Raw genomic sequence first — 25,072 nt, forward strand, 5'->3', positions numbered from 1 at the left:
TGAACTACTGTTAGTGGTAGTAAATGACCCTTACCAACGCGTCTCGGCCTCACTTGCTGTGATTTATTCCCATCGCCTGAGCGGGAGCCGTGCGCATGCGCACCAGATTTCTCAACCACATGCGTTTGTATAACGCTTGAATCAATTTACCAGAAACACGAAGAGCAACAGCGGAAGTTATTCAAATGTATCTCAACATTAAGGCAGGATATCGATTATGAAGTAAAAACCCAGTCCGAGGAAACAAATATGTGTATGAGCTGTAGTATAAATGAAATTGCCTGAATGAACTATACATGTATATATTTAATGTGGAGGATTTTTGGAGACACAAAATGATTTTTTTTGTCTCCAAAAAATCCTCCACATTGTTTGTGTTGAGAACTACGTCCTGTAGGCTTAAAAACAAACAAAGTGGAGCTCATTGTTTCTCACATGCACTCGTATAATGCACGTAGAAATCAAAATTAAAGCAGCGAGCTTTATTTTGGAAAGTGCCACCGGAAGTGGTAGTGGTCATTCCGGCTGGCTTTGAGCGCTGTCTCGGCTCCTCCAGCATTGGCCGCTGAGCACCAGAGCGCTGGTGTGTGTGAGAGAGACCCGCTGCTCGTTATCTCCTACCGGACTCCCGGCCGGAACATAAAGCGCTCCGGCTCGGGCCCCAACATGGGCTAGAGAGAACGCGACCCTACGTACGGGCCACTTTGTGCACTTCGCCGGGGATGATGGGGGGGTGGCGGTGGGGGGAGAGGAAGAAACGGACTTGTTTTCGCTGAGACATCCTTGACAAAGACGGGGACCGAGAGGGGAGAGCGGTCGGGATTAACCGCTCCTCTCCGTCCCGCTTGGCATCTTTGGCATTTCTGTTGCTTTTTTTTTCCTCATTTTTTTTTTTAATTTCTGTTTTTTAATTTGTCTTTCCCGCGTGCGTGCGAGCGAAGCAGAGAGATGTTCGCAGAATCGCTGTGCGGCGCCGTGGCTCTGGTCCTCTATGTCAACACTCTGGGCGCCGACTTCTGCTACGATGACAGGTAACGTGCGTGAATGAATGACACCCGGCTCCGAGGCTGCTAACGTCGGCTTCTTCCCCCTCAGTCCCTCACCTGTATTCCCCCCCCCCCCCCCCCCCCCACCCCTCGATCTATCAATTATCTTCATCTATCTTCATTAATCATGCTGCAATAACTCCGAATGAGCAGCACTGGCATTCGACTCCAAAACAAGCCGTCTGCCCCTTCGGGAAAGTATCCATTGATGAATGGAGGATGGTGCCTTCAGGGGCAGGGGAGCGCCCCGCTGGTTATCCTCACCCATCTGCGCTAGCTACTCTGTGTGGGAAACTTTGAAGTCACCGTAACAAATCCTACGGCCATGGATGTGCTTTTAGAGCGGATGGTCATATTCCTGCAGCATCTTCTCAGCTATCTTTCTAGGATCATTGTGAAACTTGACTGAATGGGGAAGTGTGCCTGTTGCAGTCTGTGGAGCGGGGACTTGTTCTTAAGTCCTGAGTCGTACTCGGGGAAATAATTGATCTCTGGAGGACCAACATTGTCTCCTCCCTCACACCCCACGCTGGAAGCCCCCCCGTACCACGAAACATATCTGATTGTGCAGCCGTGCAGAAGAAGGTTTGTGCAAAGTATACATTTTTTTTCTTCTTCTTCTCATTATTATTATTATTAATTTAGTGCACTTGAGAGCATCAGTTGGAGGAGGCGGGCGTGGTGCTCGGTGTGGCCCCGCTGCTCTTACCCAGAGTAATGCATTACTCATCGCTGGCCATTTGGTATTTGATGGCTGTCGGTGCCTCTGGCTCATTTCTGCACCGTCCGGGCTCCCATGTAGGTCACCGGCACCGCCGCGCTCCTGCCGGCACTGTGTTGCAACTTGCTGCTGTTGTACACGTCGATGTATAATGAGCTGGTATTTATAGATATTGTTCTACGTGACCCCCCCCCCCCCCCCCCACACTCCCTGGTTTGTGTATAACAGGTGCGGCCTTCAAAGCACCCCCAGGGGATACACCATAGTCAAGTAACACTACATTAACATCTCCCACATCAACCCGTGGTGTATTTAATGGAACGCTTCCTGTCAAACACGTCCCCAAAGGCCTTTTTTTTCCTTTCGCTCAAAGTCCGATACTTTCTCTCTAGTTAAAGCCGCTTGCTTTATTGTACTGGGTGTTGTGGTCAGGTGATCCAGCCGGTGTTCTGTGTCCATAAAGCTGTCAAGGAGTGGCCGTGCTGCGCAGAGGCCAGAGGCTACCTACCGCTGCTGGGCCTCCGGACCTCCTCGTTTCAGGGCAAGGCGGAAAGCCGAACCCTGATTGGTCTGTGAAGGGAAGGTGAAACAAGAAAGAGCGTTATTTATTTAAGCATTTGAGTTTTGGTCCCAAGTTACAGAGAGCTCCCTAAAGTCCCTCTGTGACGCGTTCAGTCCCCGACGTATTTTCCCCCCGCGGCTCACCTCTCATCCAGCGCTATCTGCTTTTAACACCATGTGTTTGGTTCGGGCTTGCAATTAGCAGTCGTCTCCTGTCCCCTTGGGCTCCACTGGGGGAGGGAGGGAGGGAGGGAGGGAGGGTTTTGACAGATATCGCATTTTCAATGAGGGAAGATTCTCTATCACCGAGTCACAAGAGCAGAATTAGCAAGTTAGAATCTGAATGCCGGAAGTGGAAGACAATAAATCAAAGTGCATGTTTTGCCATTACCTCACACCCTGCAGCTCGTATAGGGCAGGATTTATTTGATCGGTGAGTCCGACGTTAATTTATGGATCATTCAGTTAATGGTTTTTGAAATACATAAGTATTTGAGGATGTAAGGCCTCTATCTTCAAAATAAAGATTGACTGTAGCTGCATTCTCTAGTGTTCATTTAAAAGGAAAAGTAAACTCTGTGGCTTCTTCTGAATGTGGTTGATAAATAGCTGCAGGAGTTTTGAATATGGATATTTGTCATGGGGCAGCATTGATTTCTCTCTCTCTCTGAGAAGACCGATTGTGCTGCTTTCTTTGCTCCTGGCTGTGAAACCAATGCATTGACTTAACTCAGCAGAGTGATTAAAAGTGATGATCCAAAATTACGGTGTGTGTGTGTAAAAAACGCTAAGAGCTTCAGAAAATACACCTGAGGTTTTTACAATCTATCGGCCGGTAGTCTCGCGTGGTGGCGGAATAAGTAATGATGTGTCGCTTCCTCTTTTCGTATTCTCCTCGTGGCGAAAGGAGAGCCTGAGAAGTGCACAACCCTAAAAGGCACCGTGGGTTTTTTCCGACACTTATTTCTTATCAGTGACTCGCCTGTTCACACGTTCGTTTATTTGAGCAAACTTTAGGGCCACGAGAAGGTTACAGGGAAGAAAAGTTTCCACGTGGTGAAAGAAATACCATCCAAGCTGTTAAAAGAAATACAAAAATACAAAAATGAAAAATCTCATACATGACAGTTTCTTGACCCTGCATTCTCGCTGGATAAAAACGACATCCTGAAAGCGAAGCCAACCTCCCAGGGAGCCTTTCCCCCCCCCCTCTCCCTCCTGGAAACACTCATCGTTAACGCGTCCACAGCTCGGACACCTGCCCCGGAGAATGGGATCCATACATCACGCAGTTCATATCTCTGCTGCCGTAACGTCCACACTTAGGCCCGAGTGAAGGAATGCAAGAGCCCAGATAAATGTCAGAGGAGAAATAGTGGCGCAATATTGTGTGAGCGGCCGTGACCCTGCACACCTGCAGCCCGGCGGCAAAAGCAGGTGATGGAATCGGTGGGTTGTTAGCTTGAATCCAGGATTTATGACAAAAACACCCTTTGAAGTTCCCCCCCCGAATGATTAAGCTTCTGTTTCTCCGGTTAAGTAGAAAATAGAAAAATATTGAGCTGTTGTATAGGTATATTTCAGACACCCCCCCCCCCCCCCCACACACACACACCAGCTCCATGGATTGTCGTTCCCCGTCGCGAGCTTGACGGATGTGACGAACTGCGCCCATCTCGTCGTTTCTGTCCCCCCCCCCCTGGTATAATGTCTTGGGGTTGGACTGCGCGACGATGTCTGAAGGTTGCGAAGGTCACACCGAAAAGGACGCCGCCCTCCGTGGCCCGCGGGCGATGATTTACGACGCTCAGACAGTTGGTGAGAAGGCGACCTGCCGCTTGGCCCTGCGGTCCCCCCCCCCCCCCCCCCCCCCACCCCCCCCTGTGAGCTTTATTTAGAGACGTCGGGGGTTGGGGACACGAGCGACGGGTCACGCTGATGCGCTTGGGTGTGAGCTTCGGGTCGATGGAGGCAACACGGCGCTCTGGGAAGTGACTCGTACCGCTTTAATGATCCACCAACCCCGTAAAGAAAAAACAAAAAAAAACATTAGCGAGGCTTCATTTTATTCCATTACATGTCATTTAGCCGACGCTTTTATCCAAAGCGACTTACATTGCATTATAACCCGTGCATTACATTTTTGCATGGGGAGCAATTGGGGGGTTAGGTGTCTTGCTCAGGGACACTTCGACATGGCACATGGGGCAGCTGGGATTCGAACTACCCACCTTGCGGCCCCCCCAGCGCACTGCACTACTCCACGCGCCACCATCGCCCCATTTTCGATCAACGGTTTCCTCGAAGCTCTTCCTCTTCACACACAAAACAAAAGTAGCCTCATTGTCTGGTGAGTGAGGGCTCGGTGTGGTCCTGCGGGTCCTGTCGACGTCCCTCTGCCTCCTCCTTGGCCCCCGTGTGCCAGTGCACCGATCTGGAACCCTCCCCCCCCACGGCCTGTACTGTAGGATGGGCGATCTGCGGCTATTTGCCCGGCCAAGGGCGGCAACCCACCCCAGTCAAGCCCTCCCCGCCTTGCTCCCTGTAATTAGCGCCCTGCGCGGCACAGAGGGACTCGCGACGTGGTTTGGTAGACGTAGCTCTCTCCCTCCCTTCCTCTCTACCTCCCTCTCTCTCTCTCTCTCTCTCTCTCTCCCCTTGCTTCCCAAAGCCGTTTAGCACTCCAGCTCCCATCGGCCAAACGACTGCCTCCAGATGGTCCCATTTGGTAAGCAGTTTAGGGTTTTTCTCCCTTCTGCATTTTGAGGGGGGAACGTTTGAAAAGGATTCAAATGGAGGCTGTTTTGTTTGCTTGTCGTTGCCAGGACGGAGACATCAAAGTGACCACTAATGCAGCCAGTGAAGAGGGCCTCGGGACAAAAACACATGCTTTAAGAAATATATACTCTAATGGCAATGAGCAATATGAAAGGGGTCTCCCGTAATAGACTCATAAGAAACTACAGAGAATTACCTCTTCATCATCTTTCATCTAATTAGTTTTAAGGCCAGCATGGTTCACTCACCGACTTCTCATTGCGTATTTTAGGCCACTGTTTTCTGCGAGGAAGTACCCGCCGTACACTACCCTACCTTCACCCAAACGAACGCTGATGTTGCTCTGAGTACGCTGTGTAATGTGAAGACTCATTTCGTTTCTCTAGAGGAGCGAACTTTGATGCTCCTCAAATCCCCACGTAGTTCAATCTGTTGGCAGGAGAAGGAGATGTTTGTGTGTGTGTGTGTGTGTGTGTGTGAGGCACCCTGCCCAATCTTCTTGGCACCCACTTCCTCTGATTTCCTCACACGATTTCTGACCAACGTGAATTTGAGACCGTTCACACGCGAGGCACTTTAGTTGCTGTTACGTCAACTCTTGTAGAAGTAGAAAATCATGTTTGTTGTTTTCATCCCAGTTCCTCTTTAATTTTCTTAATGTGCTGCCACTGTGACCGTCTTTACTTTGACTCCAGTTGTTCGGAATGAACCCCGAAAAGATCGCATCTTCCTTTCCATAAGATATCATTCTTCAACAGAGAGCCAATGAGGGGGGAGACATTTTTATTTTCACTCTTGCCAACGTTGCAAAATAAGTTGTCCTGGCAGAATTCCATTTGGTTTCTAAAAATAGCATTAATGAGGGAATCCAATGTGATTGTGAGTTGCTTCCTATACCCTCAAAACCCTTCAGAATGACTTAAACATCCGAGCCCGGGGTGGAGCGAGTTCATATTCAGGTCAATAGGAAACACCTTACTAGATGTAGATCATCAGACTCTTACATTAAACTATAGCTTGCTTATTGAATCTTACCTCGTAAGGTTCGTCAACATGCTGGCCTTTTTTTGCTGCGTTCATTGTGGTTTAGGTTAAAACAAAAAATCTTAAACACCTGCCTATTTCTGAAAATGTGTTTTTTTTTTTTGGGTGCACTTTCTAGCAGCACAACGGCAGGCGTGACTTTCTCCCACCAGGACCTCACTATGTCGAGGCTTGCTTTTTCAGAAGGAACTGATAAATTATGTTGGTTTGCAATGCTTGCAATTTTGTGTATCACCTCTATTATTCAGTTCAGACAAAAACATAACTGCTGTACAGAAATGTGTTTAGAAATATAACGAGAAAGACGAGGGGGGGATCTTAGAGGAACACAGAGCAGGTGCTCCTGATGGGGAGGCAAAAGGGAACCGTTTCCACACATCAAAGAGCAATGAGGCTACGTTTTATACCGAATTATGATTTTAATATCACGGTCACATGACGAAAGTGAAACAGCAACACTTTTACACTGACGAGGTTAGAGCCTCGCCAGCAGCGCGGCTCTCCGGATTGTTCATCAACCTTCTGATGGGTTTCCATTGAGCTTTGTACAGACATTCATGGTTCACATAGGAAGTTCTGTCAATCTAACCAGGCTAGATACCAACAAAACTCATTTTTATTCCTAATGCCTGCTAACTAATACCTTTGTTTGGTCACAATTATAAAAATGCATTAAAAAAAACAAAAAAAAAAACTTAAATGAAGGTTTATAATAATTTAAAATGCATTTCATAATATATGTAGGCTAGTGTTATCAGTTATTGTGTTGCTCAATGCTTCTGCAAAATCTGCCAATTATTTTGGTGACCCACCAGTGTGTCCTGACCCATTATTTGAGAATGCAGCCGAGGGACATGTCAAATCTGACTAGTGTGTGACCCCTAAGCCGCAGTTCAAGTTTCTCACTTCGTCACAATTGTCCTGATAGAGACTTGACAAAAGAAAACACCAGCGGACACCCCTAACCTCCAGGTCCAGATGATTTCTAGACTTTAGAGAAACTTGAACCCGAGACCTAAATATCTGTGATGGTCTGACGTGGAGCTGAAGGGAAGCACCTTTGATTGCCTGAGCAAACTGCTCTCTAACGTTCATACAACTGAATACGTGCTGCATCACCATGGTGATTGTCTGCTTCGGGTTGTCATTTGTGATGCTCTACTGCATAGGTCACTTTTCACAATGCGGGATTATGAAAAGGCCTTGAGTTTATGAAAGCTCATAGCCGTGTTCCAGGCTGGCCAACGGCACGTTGCTTCAAAGCTGCATTAACCGGGGTTTAATGCTTTTTAATCACCAGACTGGTACACGGCGGGATGAGAACTAAAGGCATATGTTGATGTCTGGTTTAGGTTCTTGGTGGGGGATTGAAGCATTGGAGATCATCTCCGCGGCATTGCACAAGACGTTGATCGTAGTCCGGCTTGGTTTTCTCAGTGCTGCTTGCCTGAACATTGAATTAAAAACCAGCAGATTATCTCTTTCAATGCTTCATGCTGTTATAGCGGCACACACACTAACGGTATGCTGCACAGAGACAGACAGACAGACGGGCAGACATGATAATAATCACCTTAAAGTGGGAAGGATGTTTTAATACCGCACCAAATCTTCAAAAAAACAAACAAAATAAAGCTCACATGGTCAGCGTTGCATGGCGGACATTCTGCGCAGCTGCTCAGTGAGAAAGGCTTCACAAGGACACACCAAGTCAAAAAGGATAGATCAAATGTGCTGTTGGACCAACCAAATAAGATTAGTAGGATTTATAACCAAATATAACATTTGGTGTGTGAAAAACAATGTTTTGACCGTGTGTGGTGTCGGGTAGACGCTGTCTGTAGGACGTGCTCCCATCATTAGGTTGTGGGTCTCAAATGATTTGACTCTGCCAGGCTAAAATCATAATGGGTCTAGACAAGGGTTTGGATTTCGGGGGCTAATGCTGGCTGATGGCTCTTAAGCCGTGGCCTCTCGCAGGCTCTTGGCCCTCTTCATATTAATGGGATTAACAGGGCTGTGGATGAGAGGCAGAGAACGCCAAGCTGTTGGAGACGGGGGAGTTTTGGTTTTTTAACGAGGATGCTATAGTTCCCACCTTTTTAGCAAAGAAGAGGAGAGGACCACCCCTCTTCCCCGGGCCTCTCCATCTCGGTGGCCTTATTCCCCGACGAGGGACAACTGGCCCTTTTCGCTTGGGTTATGACACAAGTTGGCCAGTTCGGAGCAGATGCCTTTGTCCGTTGTGAGAAGAAGGGGAGGGGGGGGGGGGGGGGGGGGGCTGTGTGGTCCCTCTGTTCTCACTGGACCCAATGAAGGAGGCCATTTGTCCCTAGATAGAGGGGAATTAAGCTCTGGACAAAGGAGCAAGACCTCTGTGTTCCGTGTTTGGACGGAGCAGAAATCCATTTGCGACCCCGAACCTGTCTGAACCAATCGGGGGAACGTGTCGCGGTCGTGCGCGCTCTGCTTTGGGGGTCTCTGAAGTGGTGAGACAGAGGGCAAAACATTTCCAGTCGCTGCGCCAACAGAAGCTCCTTTGTGTTACGAATGTGTCCGCTCAACTTGTTTGAGTGGCATGGGTGGAAAGATGCATTTGGAGAAACGCAGGCCCGACATGTTTTTAGAGCTGGTCGCCAAGCTGGAAAGCAGACATCCGCCTTTGGTTTCCAGAATGATCACGAGAAACTGAAATCAAGAATATGCTAAAAACATATTTGACATAACACTGTGAGACCTTTGTGAAAACCCTGACTTGCTGCAGTGATATTCACAAGCGCGATCGTGCACCGCTGCCCCTTGGGATTTGGGGATGTTTCTCTTTCATTTAGCAGTTGACGGTACTGGCTCATGGGTTAAATCCGTAAAAACAGCACAACACTTGCCTCCTTGAAAGAATCCTCTACTGACTTTTGAGACTTTCTTCCCAAGAAGAGCGGCAGAACCGGTTCGTTGCGGCAAGTTCCCCCTTCACCGTAACCATGTGTTACCTCCCCTTACTTACTTAGCGACGTAGTCCCTTTAACCCAGACTGATATTTCTCTAAACTTGTTTTTTGTGCCAGATCCATCAACCATATATTTCATCACGGAATACAAGATGCTGTGCAAACATTTGAATCAATTTAGTGACGATACCATTTGTTCGGACTTTTCTCCTTTATTCTCAGTTTCAGGTTCAACCCTTAAATTGCACAAGTGTTGGAAAGTCGCTGATGTGTGTTGTTATTGTGGTTACAGCGGTTTTCAAGTACGACTACAGTATCTGGTGTTTCCCAAGTGTGGTTCGTGAGTCAAATGCCGCACAGAAGGGCCTGTGGTCTGGACAGTTTAGTCACTGTGGCTAACCCGTTGCTCCCCTCGGGCTTGTACTCCTGGGACACAACAGGACATTGCCCCTCTCCCCCCCCCCGTGGCCTTGGTTCTGTCTCGAGTCACTGAGTTGATGTATCTCTAAAGAGGAAACAATATTGTACATCGCAGAAGAGCAAAAGGAAACAGGAAGGGACCCGTGAGGTGTGTTGCACTGCGCTTGCCCTTTTTTTTTTTTTTTTTGTGGGGCTGACAGTTCAAAGTGGAAGACGGAAGTCTTGTGGATCCCAACAATACAAGCTGTAGAACCTGCATCCGCCCCCTCCACCCCCCCCCCCCCCACTACACACACACACACACACACACACACACCCGCTTCCTACCTCTGACCAGACCACAGCAACAGAGGAAGCACATCTCTTTCACAAGCTGCCTCTAATTGATGCCGCCAGACCCTGGGAACCCAGTGTGTGGGTTTTATTACTCAGTGAAATGCGTGCAAAGCACAACATGCAGCAGTGCGCCGCCCCCTGGGACGCCACAGGTTATTTACAACCAGACAACCATTCTGGCTCAGGTCTTCGCATAGTTTCATTTAAGTTTAAAAAAAGAAAATAGTCCCCACCGCACCTGGATGTGACCCTGGCCAAGCCTTTTCATCAAGTAGCTACCCTTGAGAGAGGGCAAGAGTTGACTCCAATCCAGAGCTGTAATCTCAGCCTTTCACCAAATGGCCCTGTGGGTTATGAAAGATTGAAACCAGTTATATGTTGAGTTCTTTCCTTTGGCGCAGACTCCATACTACTGTCTCTGAGTACTTTCCCTACCTGCTACACCTGAGTTTTTGAAATCAAATAATTTCATTGGTGAACTAAATGCAAGGTATTTATTTGTGTCTTTGAGAAGTTCAATCAAAAGGGTTGTAAACTGACTAGTTCTAATGTTGCTTGTCATGACGTGGTGAGGAGGACGTGTCTGACATGTCTCCAGATGGAGAACAGCTTGTGTTGTATTGGGTTTCACAGACGGAGCCAACTCTCTCCTTCCCTCCCTCTCTCTCTCTCTCTCTCTGTGTGTCACCATTTATGAAATTGCACTACTGACAGATGGATGGAATCATGATGCTTCACAGGGTTTGTTTCGGGCTGAGCCTCAGTATCTCTCACTGCGCAGTGTTTCCCCTCATCTTTGACCTTTTGGGCTTTTTTGCCAAGTGATGTCTTCCTCTGATGCGCACAATTGGACACCTGAAAAAGTTTATTTTTGAGGGTTTGCAAAAAAAAAAAACCCTAGAAAAAAGCAGAGCGATGGAGCATTATGCAATTTAGGATCGAGCCGACTCCGAGGCGGACCTTCAGCACGGGGCCTCGCCGGCTCACGGGCTTTGTTCTCATACGTGTGAGTGGCTGCAGAGGTCTCCAACCCGCTGCCACCAGCGGCTCACGAGCTGTCACTCAAGCCGTCTTTTTCTCTCACCACGGTGTTTGCCTTAGTGCCAGGATTTCGGTGCCTAAATGCATTTCTTTTTTGTTTTTAGAAAAATATGCCAAAACCTTTTATGTTGGGGAAAAAAGAACCCTCCTGGTGGGAGTCGATTGCTGTGCGCGAAGGGGGGGGGGGGGAAGCGGCTTTGCCCTGCTGGCAGAGTTCCATCACTTGTGTCAAGTAGAAATGATCATCAACACTAAACACTAGATCGAGCGACCGGCTCTCCCTGCCGCCGCTTCTCATTTAGCACCAGGGGCTCTGAGCGCATTCGCCATCGCTCCAGCTGATTGATGCGGCCCATGACACTTCCTGTTTGCCGGCTAAGGCAGATCGGTGCGGGCCTCCCGGTAGCTGCCGTGTTGGCCCGTGCAGTCCCTGGAGACCCGGCCCCTTTTGTCGGATCGTGCCACCTCCCAAATCCCGCGGCCCATATTGTCAGTCTCCTCAGTAGCCGGGGACTAACACCGGCTGCTCATTTGGAGGTTATTCATTTCTAGTGACGGAACAATCCACCGTAGTTTCCCCGAGAGCACGCAGCTGGCTGGACCTTTTTACGTGAATGCGAATTTCATTCATTTCTTACTGCAGCCGTGGCAAAGAACATCCATTCAATCAATCCAGAGTGACTTAATACAGAAAAATGAAAGACTTGTGTGGCTAATGCCCGCAGTTTTATAGTAGTATGAATTTTCATGGAAATATGTATTCTCTCTGTGTTAAGTAAAGTATTAACTAGGGCTGTCAAATGATTAAAAATTTTAATCAAATTAATCAGAATTTTCAGTGGATTAATCATGATTAATCACCTGAATCCTAACCATTTTTTCTTTCTGAAATGCATAATAAAGATAAATAACAGGACACAGATACATAATTATCATTATTATTATCATAATTATTATTTTTTACATAAATACATGTTATTGATATTTGATTTTTTAATTCATTCCAGAAAATAATCAAATCAATGTTATTTGATAAGTTACAGACTGATTTCCCTTCATGGCTCTAGAAGGGTCTCGAGCCTCTGCAGTTTATCCCACTCTGCTGTGAGTTTGTGCTCCTGCGATGACCAGACATGACCAGACATGTCAACCCTCCCGATGTTTCAAAGCCCCTCCCGAAAATCTCCCGGACCGACCTTTCTCCTGATTTCCACCCGAACAACAATATTGCTGCACCACCCGTCACTGGGCGCGCCGTTTCAGACCGAACAATAAAAAAGGTTACACCTTAAAGTCAAGCGCGGCGATTAGAACGACTGACGCTGCAAAGAAATTCGCTACCACCCCCATTTCAGTGTGAAATATCCCCATACCCGGGAGGATTTACATCGCATTGGCTTCTCTTCCTCCGCATGTTTCAGAACAGTATTACGGGTCTCTCCGATGGTCTTTCCTCTATCTCAGCGCTGCTCTTTATTTATTTTTCTTAGCAAAGCTCTGCTGGGCGGAGCTTTTCTTCTTCTCTGTTCCGCTGCGCGAGAACCGGGGGGAGGGGGGGGGGGGGGAGGGGGGGGGGGGGGTGCGGGGTCTCTGGCGCAAACGACTTGCTGAACCTGACGGCCTGACGTATGCCTGCAGGTGGCAGTAATGTGTTGTATAGGATGAAGTGCATTCCCTAGAAGAAGAGGTTCTTTCCGGACCTGAATAATTTGTCACACTGCGCATGCGTGAAATGCGTCAAAAAAATTGACGTAATTAACAACAAACAGCTAATTAACGCCGTTAACGCGCTATTTTTGACAGCCCTAGTATTAACACAAAGGAAGAAGGGGAAGAAAAAGCTTTATTCTGACCAAATACAGTTTAGATTTATGTAGAATTTTTTTTCCTTTAAATGTACTTGCAAAGTACAGATTATACATACAGGACATGTTCAACAGAAAAGTGTTTTGTGCCTTTTGGCAAAAGGTATCCATGAAACAATCCCTTTCTCTGCTGTGCCAGTATTGTTGCATTCACATTCACGGCTCCTTCTACCCCCGGGTTTTCACTTTGGCTTTGGTTAGTAGCATTTTTCCAGGGTAATTGATGGTCTGTATTTTAATTCGCACTGCGCAATTACCATTCCCCCGTGCTAGAGTTTGTTTTTCACCAATGCTCCGTCTCCACAACGAGGCGTGCCGGAAGTTGTTATTTCAAAATGGAATTACTTCTATTTTACGCGAAAGGATGTGTAAAGCACTTTCTTAATTATTCCAATTTGTGTCTTGAGAGTCGCACTGCGCATATTCTAATGGTTTTACAAAACACCATCTGATTGAGTATGTTATTGGAGAGGGCACTACTGTAGCTCTGCCATAATCGCATCATCCTCGTTATGAATGGCCGCATTTATACCAGCAGAGCTTGCACCATGTCCAGTATCTCATCACTTGAGATAATTGCTTTTTGAAATGAAGCTTATTGCATCTCGGTGGCCATTTTTTTTTTTTTTACATTGTTGCATTTTGCCCCGTTAGAGCTAACCAATATGTCTCTGTTCCGGTGTCTTTTATCATTATAAGCAGAGAAGATCTTGGCCTGGGAATAAATGGCAGTGAGTGGGAACCTGAGCGGAGCTGAAGAAGCTCTGTGCCGCCTGGTCTTCGTGTGTCCTGCACAATAATCAAAAAACGGAACCCAGCAGATAATACTCTAACTTTTATATAAGGGACCTAAACCAATTTTACAGATGTTTGTAACATGTTTATGTCACGCAAACGTCTGTATCCTCAAAATAGATTTTGAATAATTAATTAATAAAACAGGTGGATTCTTGCAAGAGCTTTAATTACTTGGGGATTTGTCCAATTTTGGAGGATTTTTGTGTAACCGTCAGTGGACTCGCAAGTGTGAGTCGGCTCCTCCCGACTACAGCTATAGATTATGAAACCAGATTAAGAATTCAAGCCGCTTAGTCCCTGCTCGAGAGGATGCTAAACTTGACTTGATTCATGAGCGAAATGAAAGGGATCAAAAGAGAGAAAGAAGAACTTTGAAGGTAATGTGCATTTGCCCTTGATCAGAGAATTATTGAGCTTATTCACATCAAAGTGCATCAGAACATATTATTTCATAACATCGACACGTTGCAGCCGCATCGTAAGACCCAGTGCCCCCCAAAGGGTGCACGAACAACGTTTTCACCTCAACACTTTCACACCTTCTGACAACTCTAACATGCATTATGCATATCCATCAACCATTAGCGGTTGACTTGATGTCGCTCCAAACGTCCTCACATGTCTGCAGATGATGAAATGCGTTTCTGTTGCGTCTTTGATGAAAAAACAGCAACTGTAACCAAATGAGGGGCAGCCACTCTACTTATAAATACATTGTATTACTGCACCACGTGTGCCATAACGATGCAGCATGACAAGGCCACGATGAAAAATGTGAAGCAGCTCAGAACTCTGACCTTGTTGATCCAATAATACCACCGATGCCAAATCAACATGCACTCAGCCTTCTATAAATCATTCATAACTTGCTCCAGTACGATGGACCAACATCCTGACATATCTCCGACATCAGTCAATCAAATATTTAAAAAAAAGAAAATAAATAAACTCAGCTTTATTTACTCATACAGCATATGTATGCTAGGAATTGACAGCATGTACTTTCATTATTTCCAGCAGCATCGGTTATTAGCTCGGTTGCGGAAGTGTTTATGGCTGTTGGAGCTGTGTTTATTTGAGCAGGATTTAAGGATGTTTATTTGGGACTAGCTTCTGCAGCATACTGGGCCCAGTCCCATAATTGGGAGATTTATGAGCTAAATGAAACACCAGCTCAGTGTTCAGCGGTGTTTACCTCTATACTTTTTGCACAGCTAAAACATCTGCTACCTTCACAGAAAACCATGAAACGCTAATGAATGAACCAAAAGAACCTGCTCGTTTCCCCCCGAATGCCCTCTGATTGTGAGAAACGGCTGATTTAGCACACATTAATTATTCTGCCACTTTGTTTTTTCGTTTTACACAGCTTTCTCTGAATAAAGACCGAAACTGAATAAAGACGGAAAGAGAACCAAAATATCTGCAATATCATGAATTCTTTCATGATATTTTTTGTAAATTTGCCTTGCAGCTTGCATCCTAAGCATTAAAGTAAATGTCCTACTCACCTTTGCATCCATTGTAATTGTAAACATGATGCTGAATATTCTCTTATGAGATAGGTAAAAGTAGGTAAAAGGATCATTTCCTGTGGCACATGGCCGTCAGTCCTTTTTTTATTACTGGACGTTGCCACTTGAAAACCTTTAAAAACTAACCTAAACACAGGTATGTACAGGTAACATTTTTGAGGACTGCTATTAGTGAGGGATTAATACACCTTTGGGCTCCGCTAGCTGCACATCAGAGTGACAGTAAAATACAGTACCCACACTAATAAAGAACATGTCCCTCATTGCAGCGGTGTGGCTGATTAATGTGTTTTTAAGTTTGTTTGTTTTTTAAACATTCTATGGAACAGAAGAATAATCTACATGTGGTTTAACAGCACAGACGAGACTTGTCAGCTGCATCCCTTCGTTACTGGTTCTAGTCTGCTGGGGAGCATTTGGGAGATCTAACAGGTTTTATGTTAAAATCAGGGAACTGGAGGCAACCAGCATCAGACTGGTGATTGATTTGATGAAGCCCCCCCCCTCCTGGCCTGCTGAAATTAGATGACGAGTACAGTCCCGAGGCCTAGCTGCGTGGGAAGGGATGGATGAGGGGAAGGGGAGGGGGAGGGGGGGGGGTCCACGACCCACAGGGAGATCAATACTAGAGCACATGGGCCGGGAAATGTGTGCTGAAGCCTTTTGTTCTCATTCACGTCTTAAGCTATAAACCGACCATTTTGTAACACTACACTTGTGATGTTGTGAGAAAAAAAAAAAAAAAAACCCGATCTTGGTGACACAAGCCATTTGTTTTTACAGGCCATATGTTTGACCGTGTGGTTTTCCACACTGCGGGCCGAAAATAATTGTTTCTTAACTGCCAATCGTTGGAAGCAATATCAGGGACATGAGAAGCAACGGGGAGGCTTAACGAAGGCTTTTGGTATTCTGTAGTCCCGCTAAAAAGGGAAAAAGTGACAATGTCAGTCACTTGCTTACGCCGTGTTGTGTAGACCAGTGGGACTTCTCAACTGGTCTGGCTCCGGGACCCACCATCACCCCTTAATGACCCAAATCGAGGAACATTCTCAACATCTCAAATTTATTCAAAATCAAGTTCATAAGCTGAATTTTATATTCAGGATGTTTAATTATCCTAAAAAACACAATGTCTCCCCCATATCAGAATGGTTTGACCCAACCTGGCACACGCTGCTGAAAACACGGACGGACAAGCCGGCAAAAAAAACGACACTCCGCTGCATTAAAAAAGTCCCTTCAAAATAAAATCACTTTTTTTTTTTTCTTCTAATTTTTCATTTTCCCATGCAAGGTCGCGACCCACCAGTTGAGAATCACTGGTGTAGACGACGCTCCGAGGATTAACAACCACCTTTTTGAACTTTTGAAAAAAAGCTAAGCTCACATCTTTGCCATGTTGGCTTGATTGCAGCGTACAATACCTCCCGGGGTGTTGGAAAAAACGGTTTCCATTAATCCAACCAAATACTGACATTTGCCTGGGGCAAGGCCTGAATAATTTGTTGGTATAACATTAATAATGCAATCATATCGTCGAAATATCACTGCGTTGTGGTGCCAACTTTGAAACCTGCTGTAGTGCTTCATCCAGCTGTTTGCATTTACAGTATAGCATCCGTGCAGTGCAGTATTTGGCAGCATTGCCTTCCAACTTAGCTTCTCCCCAGCCAAAAGAGGGGAAAGGTCAATTGCATGTACACTTTTCAAGTCGTAAAAACCCACATATGAAGTATTTTTCTTAGGGGTTTAGAGAGAGAATTCCTCGCCCTCCGGAAAGACGCCCGAAGGGTCGGAGGGAATAATAGCTCACTTTGCACCTCGTAAAAAACCTGTGAGCACACCTCAGGTGCTGCTGCTGCTGCTGCTGCTGCTGCTGCTGAAGGCCTCACACTGAAAGGCCCTCCACGTCCACCAGGACAACAGATATCTGCCTTCACACCACTGACTTTCTGGCTTTAGTCCTCCTCCCACCATCCCTCACCCTCGAAAACCACCAGGTGTCGTACAGGAACGACGGCACACCGTGAATACCTTCTTCCGTTCTCTGTGTTCAGTTAAGCAGATTTTTTTTATTTATTTTTGTTGTTTTCTTCTTCTGGCTGGACAGCCGCAGCGTCAAGTCGACACTCCAAAGTGCTAAAGTGTGTTTCTTTGCCACATGGGGGGGGGGGGGGGTCTGGCCTGAACCCTTGGCTATTGAGCTGTACTAAATGTGTGCACTGTGTGGCAATGTTAACCCAGTATGCATGACTTTAAATTTTTTATATCAGCTGAGCTCCAGGAGCGCACTTTGTGGCACCACAGGCGGGGCGGAGAGCATCCATTGCATCGCTGAGACCGAGCGACAGCTGACCTGTAGTAGATGAATTACCAAGGACTTGACTGATTGGTGTGTTGGTTCCCGTCCTTTGATTACACAAACATAAGTAATTAGCCCACAATTATGAGCTGTGGTGGCATTGGCTTTGCCTTTATTGCCCGGAATGGTTCATTCATTCGTTAATTGAAAGGTGATAATGTTGAACCTTTTTAAACGTGGAATAACTGATAAAGCAAGACAAGACAAATAATCTAAAGTCATCCTAGCAACTCTGAATTATCAGCATTGCTTTCAACCTAATTTTAACTTTAACAAAGTAGTGAGGCTGAAGGGAAATAGTTGGACTAATGGCAAAGAGAGAAAAGGTGGGGGAATCGCCTCAGTCTCACAATTTATCCCGTATATTTGTGGCAATCCCTCCAGTAGTAGATCAGGGGGATCAGAAAAATCAGCCTTGATTATAAACCAAACCGCTGGCGTGGCCAATAAAAGTTTGGAATATTATTAAGGTATAGGCTGTGCAGCTGAGCTGTAAATCATCAAAATCTAAAGGAGAGATGGAATAGGGCATAAAGTATACCGCCAAAAATGGTCAACCCAACCATAACTCTAGATTATATATGGCTCTCTAGGTAGGAATCCGAAATGAATGCCTACTCCCACTCACTGACTTCTTCCAGGTCAAACAGGGCGGTAAATCGAAGGCCCGTCCTCCTCAACTCTCTTATCGGGGATTTGACCGGCGAACAGTTGGATGTAATCAAACCCCATCTGCATCCAGATGAGTCTCACACCATCCGTCTCCGTCTCTCTTCGGCTCCAACATCGCGTCGCTCCTTTCATCAAGGGCCGTTTCCTCATAATTGACCGCATTGGTCAAGTGAGGGCTTTTTGTCTTTGGATGTGTCCTTGGAAGTACACTAGAGATGGTGTTCTTTGTGAAGGAGAAATGTGTTTTTTTTTTTCCAGCTGGTTGTTATTTGTCTATTTTGTTATTTTCTTTATTTACCTTTACCCAGTGTTTGTTTCAGTATTTACTCTTACTGATTGCACTTGTTTTATCCTACTCTACATTTAGCTGCAGTGTATTTCATGGCCAGCTCACTGTTGTAGTCGTCATCATCATCATCATCATCACAGAACTGGTAGATAAAACAAACACGCCTTCTGTTAACATGTTATTTTTTTGAGATTATGGCTCCCTTGCTCCTTTGTGAGGAAATTGGGTTGACACAGTGAATTTCTTTCCATTTAAGCAGCCTTAATACTTAATGCTGTTTTGTCTGCCCCTAGGGCCCACTAAGTGCGCTTTGCACTTTTCTGGGTTGGCACAGATTCTCATTACCTCTGGAAAAACTTCCTGTTCATGTGAAACGCTGAAACCCGATCCCGAGGCTCAGAATAGTTTGCGGGGGGGGGGGGGGGCACGACCGGGTGGAGGCGATGCCGGGTCCCAAGACGTGTCGCATGAAGAGCAAGAGATTTGAAGAAACAACGTGTGCTTAACTATAAATACCTGAGGTGATTTCTCTGATGTATTCGTGCCCCCACAGTCAGGCAGCTACGTAGTGCTGCCAACCTGTACACAACATATACTGCTTTAAATGAATGCCTAGAGGGCGCTAGTTCTTTTTCCCCCGGGGGGGGGGGGGGGATCATCTATTTCCACGCAGGAGGGAAACCGGCAGGGGGAAAATGGGTCTCTGAGTCCCTTCAAACTGGCGATAGCGATTGCATCTGCGTTCATTTCGTTTTAACAGCCGGATTCCTCCGGGATGAGTCCGACTGTTTGATTGGAAAAAAAGGCTCCACGGGGGCCTCCAAGTATCCAGCTTAACGAGCATCTAAGTCTGACTGGTGGTCCATCGCAAGGAATTAGGCTGTTTGCACGTAGCTGGCTTTATTTTAAACCAATAGAGCCGTTCTATTCTAGATTCAGAGACACTTTCCTTGGATCAGCGGTTTGCAAAAGCTCTGCTGTTTCCGGTGAAAATGAGCAAAACTATTTAAGGAAAACTGGGAGTTAGTCCTAGTTTATTGAATGGTTTGAGGATGATGAGCTTATACTGTCTGACTTGTACAATGAAAAAAAAGCTGCTTTGTTTTATGGTCCCAAACTCATAAAACAGGGGCACAATTTAAACGGCTGGAATTAAAATGTCTGTAAAAGTGTTAAGTGTTTCCAGTCGCACTTTCTGGTTACGTTATGTAAACAACATGGCTGCATTACAAGCGTCATTCGTATGCTATTTAGCAGAACTTGACTTAATGAGGTTTTCTTCAAAGCCCAGTGGTAAACATGAACATTATTGGCACAAAGTGTATCTTTATTTCATTTCTTTTACTTTTAATGAGAATCGACTTGCATCCAGAAAGATGTTTTTCTTTTTTGTTGTCAAGCAAGGTCCTTATCTCAAATTATTATTATGTACACAGTATTAATTGGGTTTATTTAGGTAGAGATACAAGTATGACTTAAACAATCTATTTTTATGCCGAATACGCAGCCAGAATAAAAAGATAAATACTGTAGCACAAAGAGCACCTCATCTGCTAATAATGCTGCTCATGTTCTTTTTGTCCTGCTTGAAACTCTTTGGCAACATACTGTTAGTGTTGTAATCCCCACACTGGAGGACCAATATACAGTATTTTGGAAACAAAGCAGCATTGTTTAGCATGACCCCCCCCCCCCCACTCCACCGCACTCCTGTTTGCAGCTGACTTTAAATGAAATCAGAATTTGAGGCTTGGGAATAATCCCTTTGGTTTGTAGGTCATCGAGCCATTATGTTTTTTTCCCTGGTCCGTCGAGGGAATGTGCATGCATGCATGCATACATGCATGTATGCATGCTCGTGTGTGTGTGTGTGTGCTGGTGGGGGAGGGGGAGCGAGGCCCCGGAGGCTTCTCCTGCTTGTCTTCTCTCTCCACACCGCCGTAGATGGTCACAGAGTGAACCCATCCAGCCCCTCAGGCTCCACAAATCCCTTCCTCTGGCCAACAAAGGGATTATGGCAAAACTAATCTCATTCTTGCAAGTGTACCTAAGTGTTTGCCACACAAGCCCCTGACATCAGCGGAGGACGGTAACATTTTACCATTACTTTTTTATTTTAACATCCGAGGCTTTACATTTCCTATCTGAGGACATTTTTTGTTTTCATTATTTGGGATACTTGAGAAGAAACACTTGGCCCGTAAGGGGCCACCTGCCATAACAGATGACTCCCCAGCGTGTAGGAAAAACATCCAAAAGCAACAGTCTTGATGATTTTCTAGTCTTTTGATTTATTAATGCACTGCATTGAGAATGAAAGGTTGCGCCTGATATACAGCTGGAGGTGTTGCGAGATGGAAAATATGCCCTTTTGTGGAGAGCTCTCCAGCCAGTCCCATTCAGTAGCACATACCAGAAGTGACAGTCTGGTACCTGGTCAAACGCTTGGAGAGAAACTTTCCCCCTCTCTGAGTGGTGTTTCTGGCCTGCTCAACTCAAAAACATCTTTGATGTTTATCCCTCCCAGTGCATACGTGGACGTCGTGTCCTTATCTGCCGGGTGCGAGGTGGGAGCGGAGAAGACTGAACGAGGATGAACTCATCGCCTTGTCTTCGGGTGACGGATTTCAAACCGTCGCTGGCTCTGCTTTGCTCCCGCGTTGTTTGAAACGGTCCTGTCTTGCTGGTGTGATGCGGCATATCGCAAGGATGATTCAAACAGCCCGGGGCGAAATTTACCCCAAAAAGGGGGGGGGGGGGGGAGTTTCTGCAGTAAAAGCCTCTTGGCAGTGATCACGTTGTGGTTCCACCCCGGACTTCCTTAGAAGGTTGGCAATCAGCCTTCAAGTTTCACATGCTGTAAAGTGATTGTTTCCCGTCCCCGTTTGGCCTGCCTGGATGAAAGATTGTGTGATATTCTTTGTTGGACAATATTTATCTTAGAAGGAAGAGCTTTGATTCTGCACCGCAGGAAGGACATGTGGGTCGTCTTTGTGTTGCACAGCGCTCCACTGCGTCCGACTCATTCCAGAGTCCATCCCAGATGTTGGACCTGGGTGGCGATGCTGTTTGTTAACCGTATCCAGGGTCCTGGTAAAAAAAAAAAAAAAGAAATCCTCCATGCACAACAGAGGCCACTGAATGCTGATAGGGATGTTTCCTTTCCAGATGTTCTGATGGTATGAAAGTGTTCCCTAATGTCAGCCGGGTGGGTTTCTCTCTTCTGGGTGGAGCTGGTGCTGGTGTTTAATTTAATAAATGATAAAACATCCCTTTTTTTTGGACAATTAGACTAAATTTGTCGCTTCTTTCGGTGTTGAGCACTGTTGAACACATAAAACATCTGTGTGGGTGTGTTGTTATTTGTAAGGTACAGTAGGAGGAGGCATATAAACGGACAACTAGCCAGTCCAGCAACAGCCTAAACATCCTCAACTTTGCCCTGAGCCCACCCTTTCAAACATGAGTTCTTAAGGGGTTAGGTTTAGTAAGTTTAAAAGCAATAAATACATAACCGTGTTCAAACAATTTTAAGTTGTTTGGATTTTTTCTTTTTGAAATAATACTTTTCTGAAATACAAACCAAAAGAGAGAGTTCGGCATTTTCTCTGCAATTTCTCGTGACCAGACATAGACACTTACTGATATATCTACAAATATTAACAATATTGTATTAGTGTCACGTAGGCGCAGCTGGAGCGGGTGCAGTGAGGACTCAGGCGCAGAGTTTTTCACACAAAGTGCTCTTTATTCTCAAAACAAACCAAAGACGTGCTCCAACGACGAGGGACATTAGACAATGACGCGACAGGGGACAACAGGCACACAGGGCTTAAATACACAAGGGAGGTGCAGGTGATTGGACACAGGTGGAGACAATCACGCAATCACAAGACAAGGCAGGAAGTGAAGTTAACCCAGGACCACAAGAGACATGAAACTTCAAACTAAAACAGGAAGCGAAGCCAAACCGTGACAATTAGTTGTGTTAAATTGGGATTAATATGTTCTAATTACACAGCATTACTTTGAAAATAACTTGTTTGTTTTTGAAATAGTTTCTTATGAATTACAATCCTGTCTATTTTCCACTGTTCAGGTACACTTATTCATTGTTTGTATTATTATTATTATTCATACATCTCTTTCATGTGCTTGGAAGGTTCAGGCGTGGAAGGAGGAGCCCAGTTAGGCTCCTCTATCACATCGCGGCGCCCCCCCCGGCATCCATCCCCCCGGCATCCATCAAAGCCTGTAGAAAAGCTGCAGAGGGGTCCGTGGAGCGCGTGTGTGTTCGCGTGCCATGCGCGCTTGGCGCTGACGGATGCGCGGCGACAGTTGTGAGATGTGGCCTGCTGGGCATCCAGGGTCAGGCACCGTGGTGTCTGATGAGTGGCATCTCTCTCTCTCTCTCTCTCTCTCTCTCTCTCTCTCTCTCTCTCTCAAGCGTCGCCTCGTCTGCTGTTAGCAGCGGATAATGCGGCTCGAAAGCCTCTCGTGTAAGAAGAGACCCGGTCACCGAAGACGGGGGGCGGGAGGAGGACAGGGAATGACGTAAGTGTCCCCGCGTCCCCCCCCCCCCCCCCGGTCTCTGATCCCATGCTCCCGGGGAGGTTGGCGGAAGCAGGGCCGCTGACCTTAATTCCTCAAGGAAAGGTTTCCTGCCTTTTGCCGCCTGACGCAGACGCAGGCGGCGTGTTTGCCGAGGCATCAGACACGGACCCTGGGGGGGGGGGGGGGGGGCCTGAACTGCCTCCCTAGCTTTTTTTTTTTTTTGATCTGATGAAGGACGCGGCTCCATCTGTTTCCTGCTCCCGAGGGCTGTGGCATTCTCGTCGGGTGAAGACAAACCAACGAACGAGGAAGGAGTCGCGGCTTCTTTTTTCTCACCCACCCCCCCCCGCAAATGTTATGACAAGCACTTCTGCTCCAGTGCCTGAGCCTGAAAATATTGGCACGTTTGTTAAATGGCTCGCACGGTCGGTCGGGGATCAGGCATCATTATGAGCAGATGAGCTCTGCTGTTTACCAGCGGGCGAGCTGCCATTGTTCGCCCTCGTCAACAAACAAGACATCTCCAAATGTAGGACACGAGCGCTCGTTGTGCTCTCCACAGGAAGCCGGCGTCGCCCCTCCGTCCACCTCCACCCTCCGAGCCCTCGGGCCTCCTCCCTCCGTGCTCCGTGTGTCTTGTCTGTCTTCCTCCGGCACCTGTCGGTTCCATTGTCCTCCCCCTGAAGACGAGTGAAGCCATCCAGGCATGCTCCTGCGACCTTTTTCAATGGCCCTCTCCCAACGGGGCCCGCGCCTTTGTTCCTGGAGCCTTTCTTTACCAGGTCTTCGGGGGCAATCAGCAAGGGTGCATCCGTCTCTCCATTGAGGGGAGGCGTGGTGTTTCGCTGCGTGCAGGGTGCGATAATGGACCACACATGGTCGTGCTTCAGCGGCTCACCAAGACCCGGCCGCCTCGGTGCGTGGGGGGCGAAAGCGCCGGCTTCTGCAACCTCTCCCTCCCAAACCGGCCCATAAAGCTCTCTTCTTCTCAGCCTTTTGTTCGGGGGGGGGGGGGGGGGGGGGCGAGGGGGGGGGCCCTTTCACTTAGCCTGGGCTCTGCCGGGGCCTTTTGTCCTCCTATGTGGGGGCCCGGGGCCTCAGCGTCCTCTCTCTCAGCTTTGTTCGAGCCACCTACAATATGCCACCAACAAGTATTTCAGAAATGCAATGAATGCGAGTCTTTCTGTCAGCGTGAATGCGCCTAAGTAAAGACGGAGAAACGGAGGGAGGGGTTGATTTCAGGTTGCACGGGAGGTTTCGCGCTGATGATCGGGGCAGTTTATGGAGCCGATGATGCGGATAGACTCATTGAAAAAAAAGTTAATCCATTGGTGTTGGAGAAAATGAAACAAGATTCTTGCTTTAAGGATGAATTAACATTGTTACTGGTTTACGTGGGACGTAGAATTTGTATTAGTGAGTTAAAGCCTCATGTATTGTTTTGATGTCAACTAAGCAATGAAGAGAAAGTTGTCCCCCATCCGTCCCCATACCGTCCTCACACACAACAGGAATCCCAGAAATGGCTTTTTTTAATCAGACCGTAAGACCTTTTTCATTCACCGAATCACAGAGCCAAAAAACATGCATCAAAAGTCTGGATACCACACTAATAACGTGATATGATGTATGTCCCTCTGTCTCCACGTACACCAACACGTCTCACTTTGAAACAATAAATTCTTATATGCAAGGAATATTTAGTTTTATCCGTAGTGAAGTTTTTTTTTTTTATGTTTGACACACATGTCATTGAAGTTTCTTTCTTCTTTCTTTCATTATACTGGAGGCGTGGCTAATTTTGAAAGCTTTTTATCGAGTTCCATGGCGATGGCACCAGACCCTTCATCAACATAGGGCATGTTCGGATGGCAATGGTATAATGACATCCCCCGGCCTCCTTTGGCTTCAGATTTCATAGTAACTTTTTTTTAATATAAAACTATAAAAGGCTTTTTCGTCTCACACACCTCATGAAATCACTCGGCTCTGGTTGACCACGCGGATGACGTTGATTTGTTGGGGCTGCCGTGCTGCGTACACAACATTCAGTTATTAATGTATATATATATAATATATAATTCCTCTTTGTTGTTTCTC

The 25,072-nt window shown here is 46.5% G+C and overlaps 1 protein-coding gene across 1 annotated transcript in view; it reads left to right on the forward strand.

Moving 5' to 3' along the window:
* The first annotated feature begins 886 nt into the window (after positions 1–886).
* tmtc2b (transmembrane O-mannosyltransferase targeting cadherins 2b) overlaps positions 887–25,072 on the forward strand; it is a 64,374-nt gene continuing 40,188 nt past the window's right edge. Inside the window, exon 1 of the mRNA XM_037451398.2 lies at positions 887–1,031. Within this exon, the coding sequence (XP_037307295.2) occupies positions 949–1,031 (83 nt within the window). The 5' untranslated portion in view covers positions 887–948. The remainder of the gene's footprint in view (positions 1,032–25,072) is intronic.

The sequence above is a fragment of the Pungitius pungitius genome, chromosome 6 (assembly GCF_949316345.1).
Source record: "Pungitius pungitius chromosome 6, fPunPun2.1, whole genome shotgun sequence".
NCBI lineage: Eukaryota > Metazoa > Chordata > Actinopteri > Perciformes > Gasterosteidae > Pungitius > Pungitius pungitius.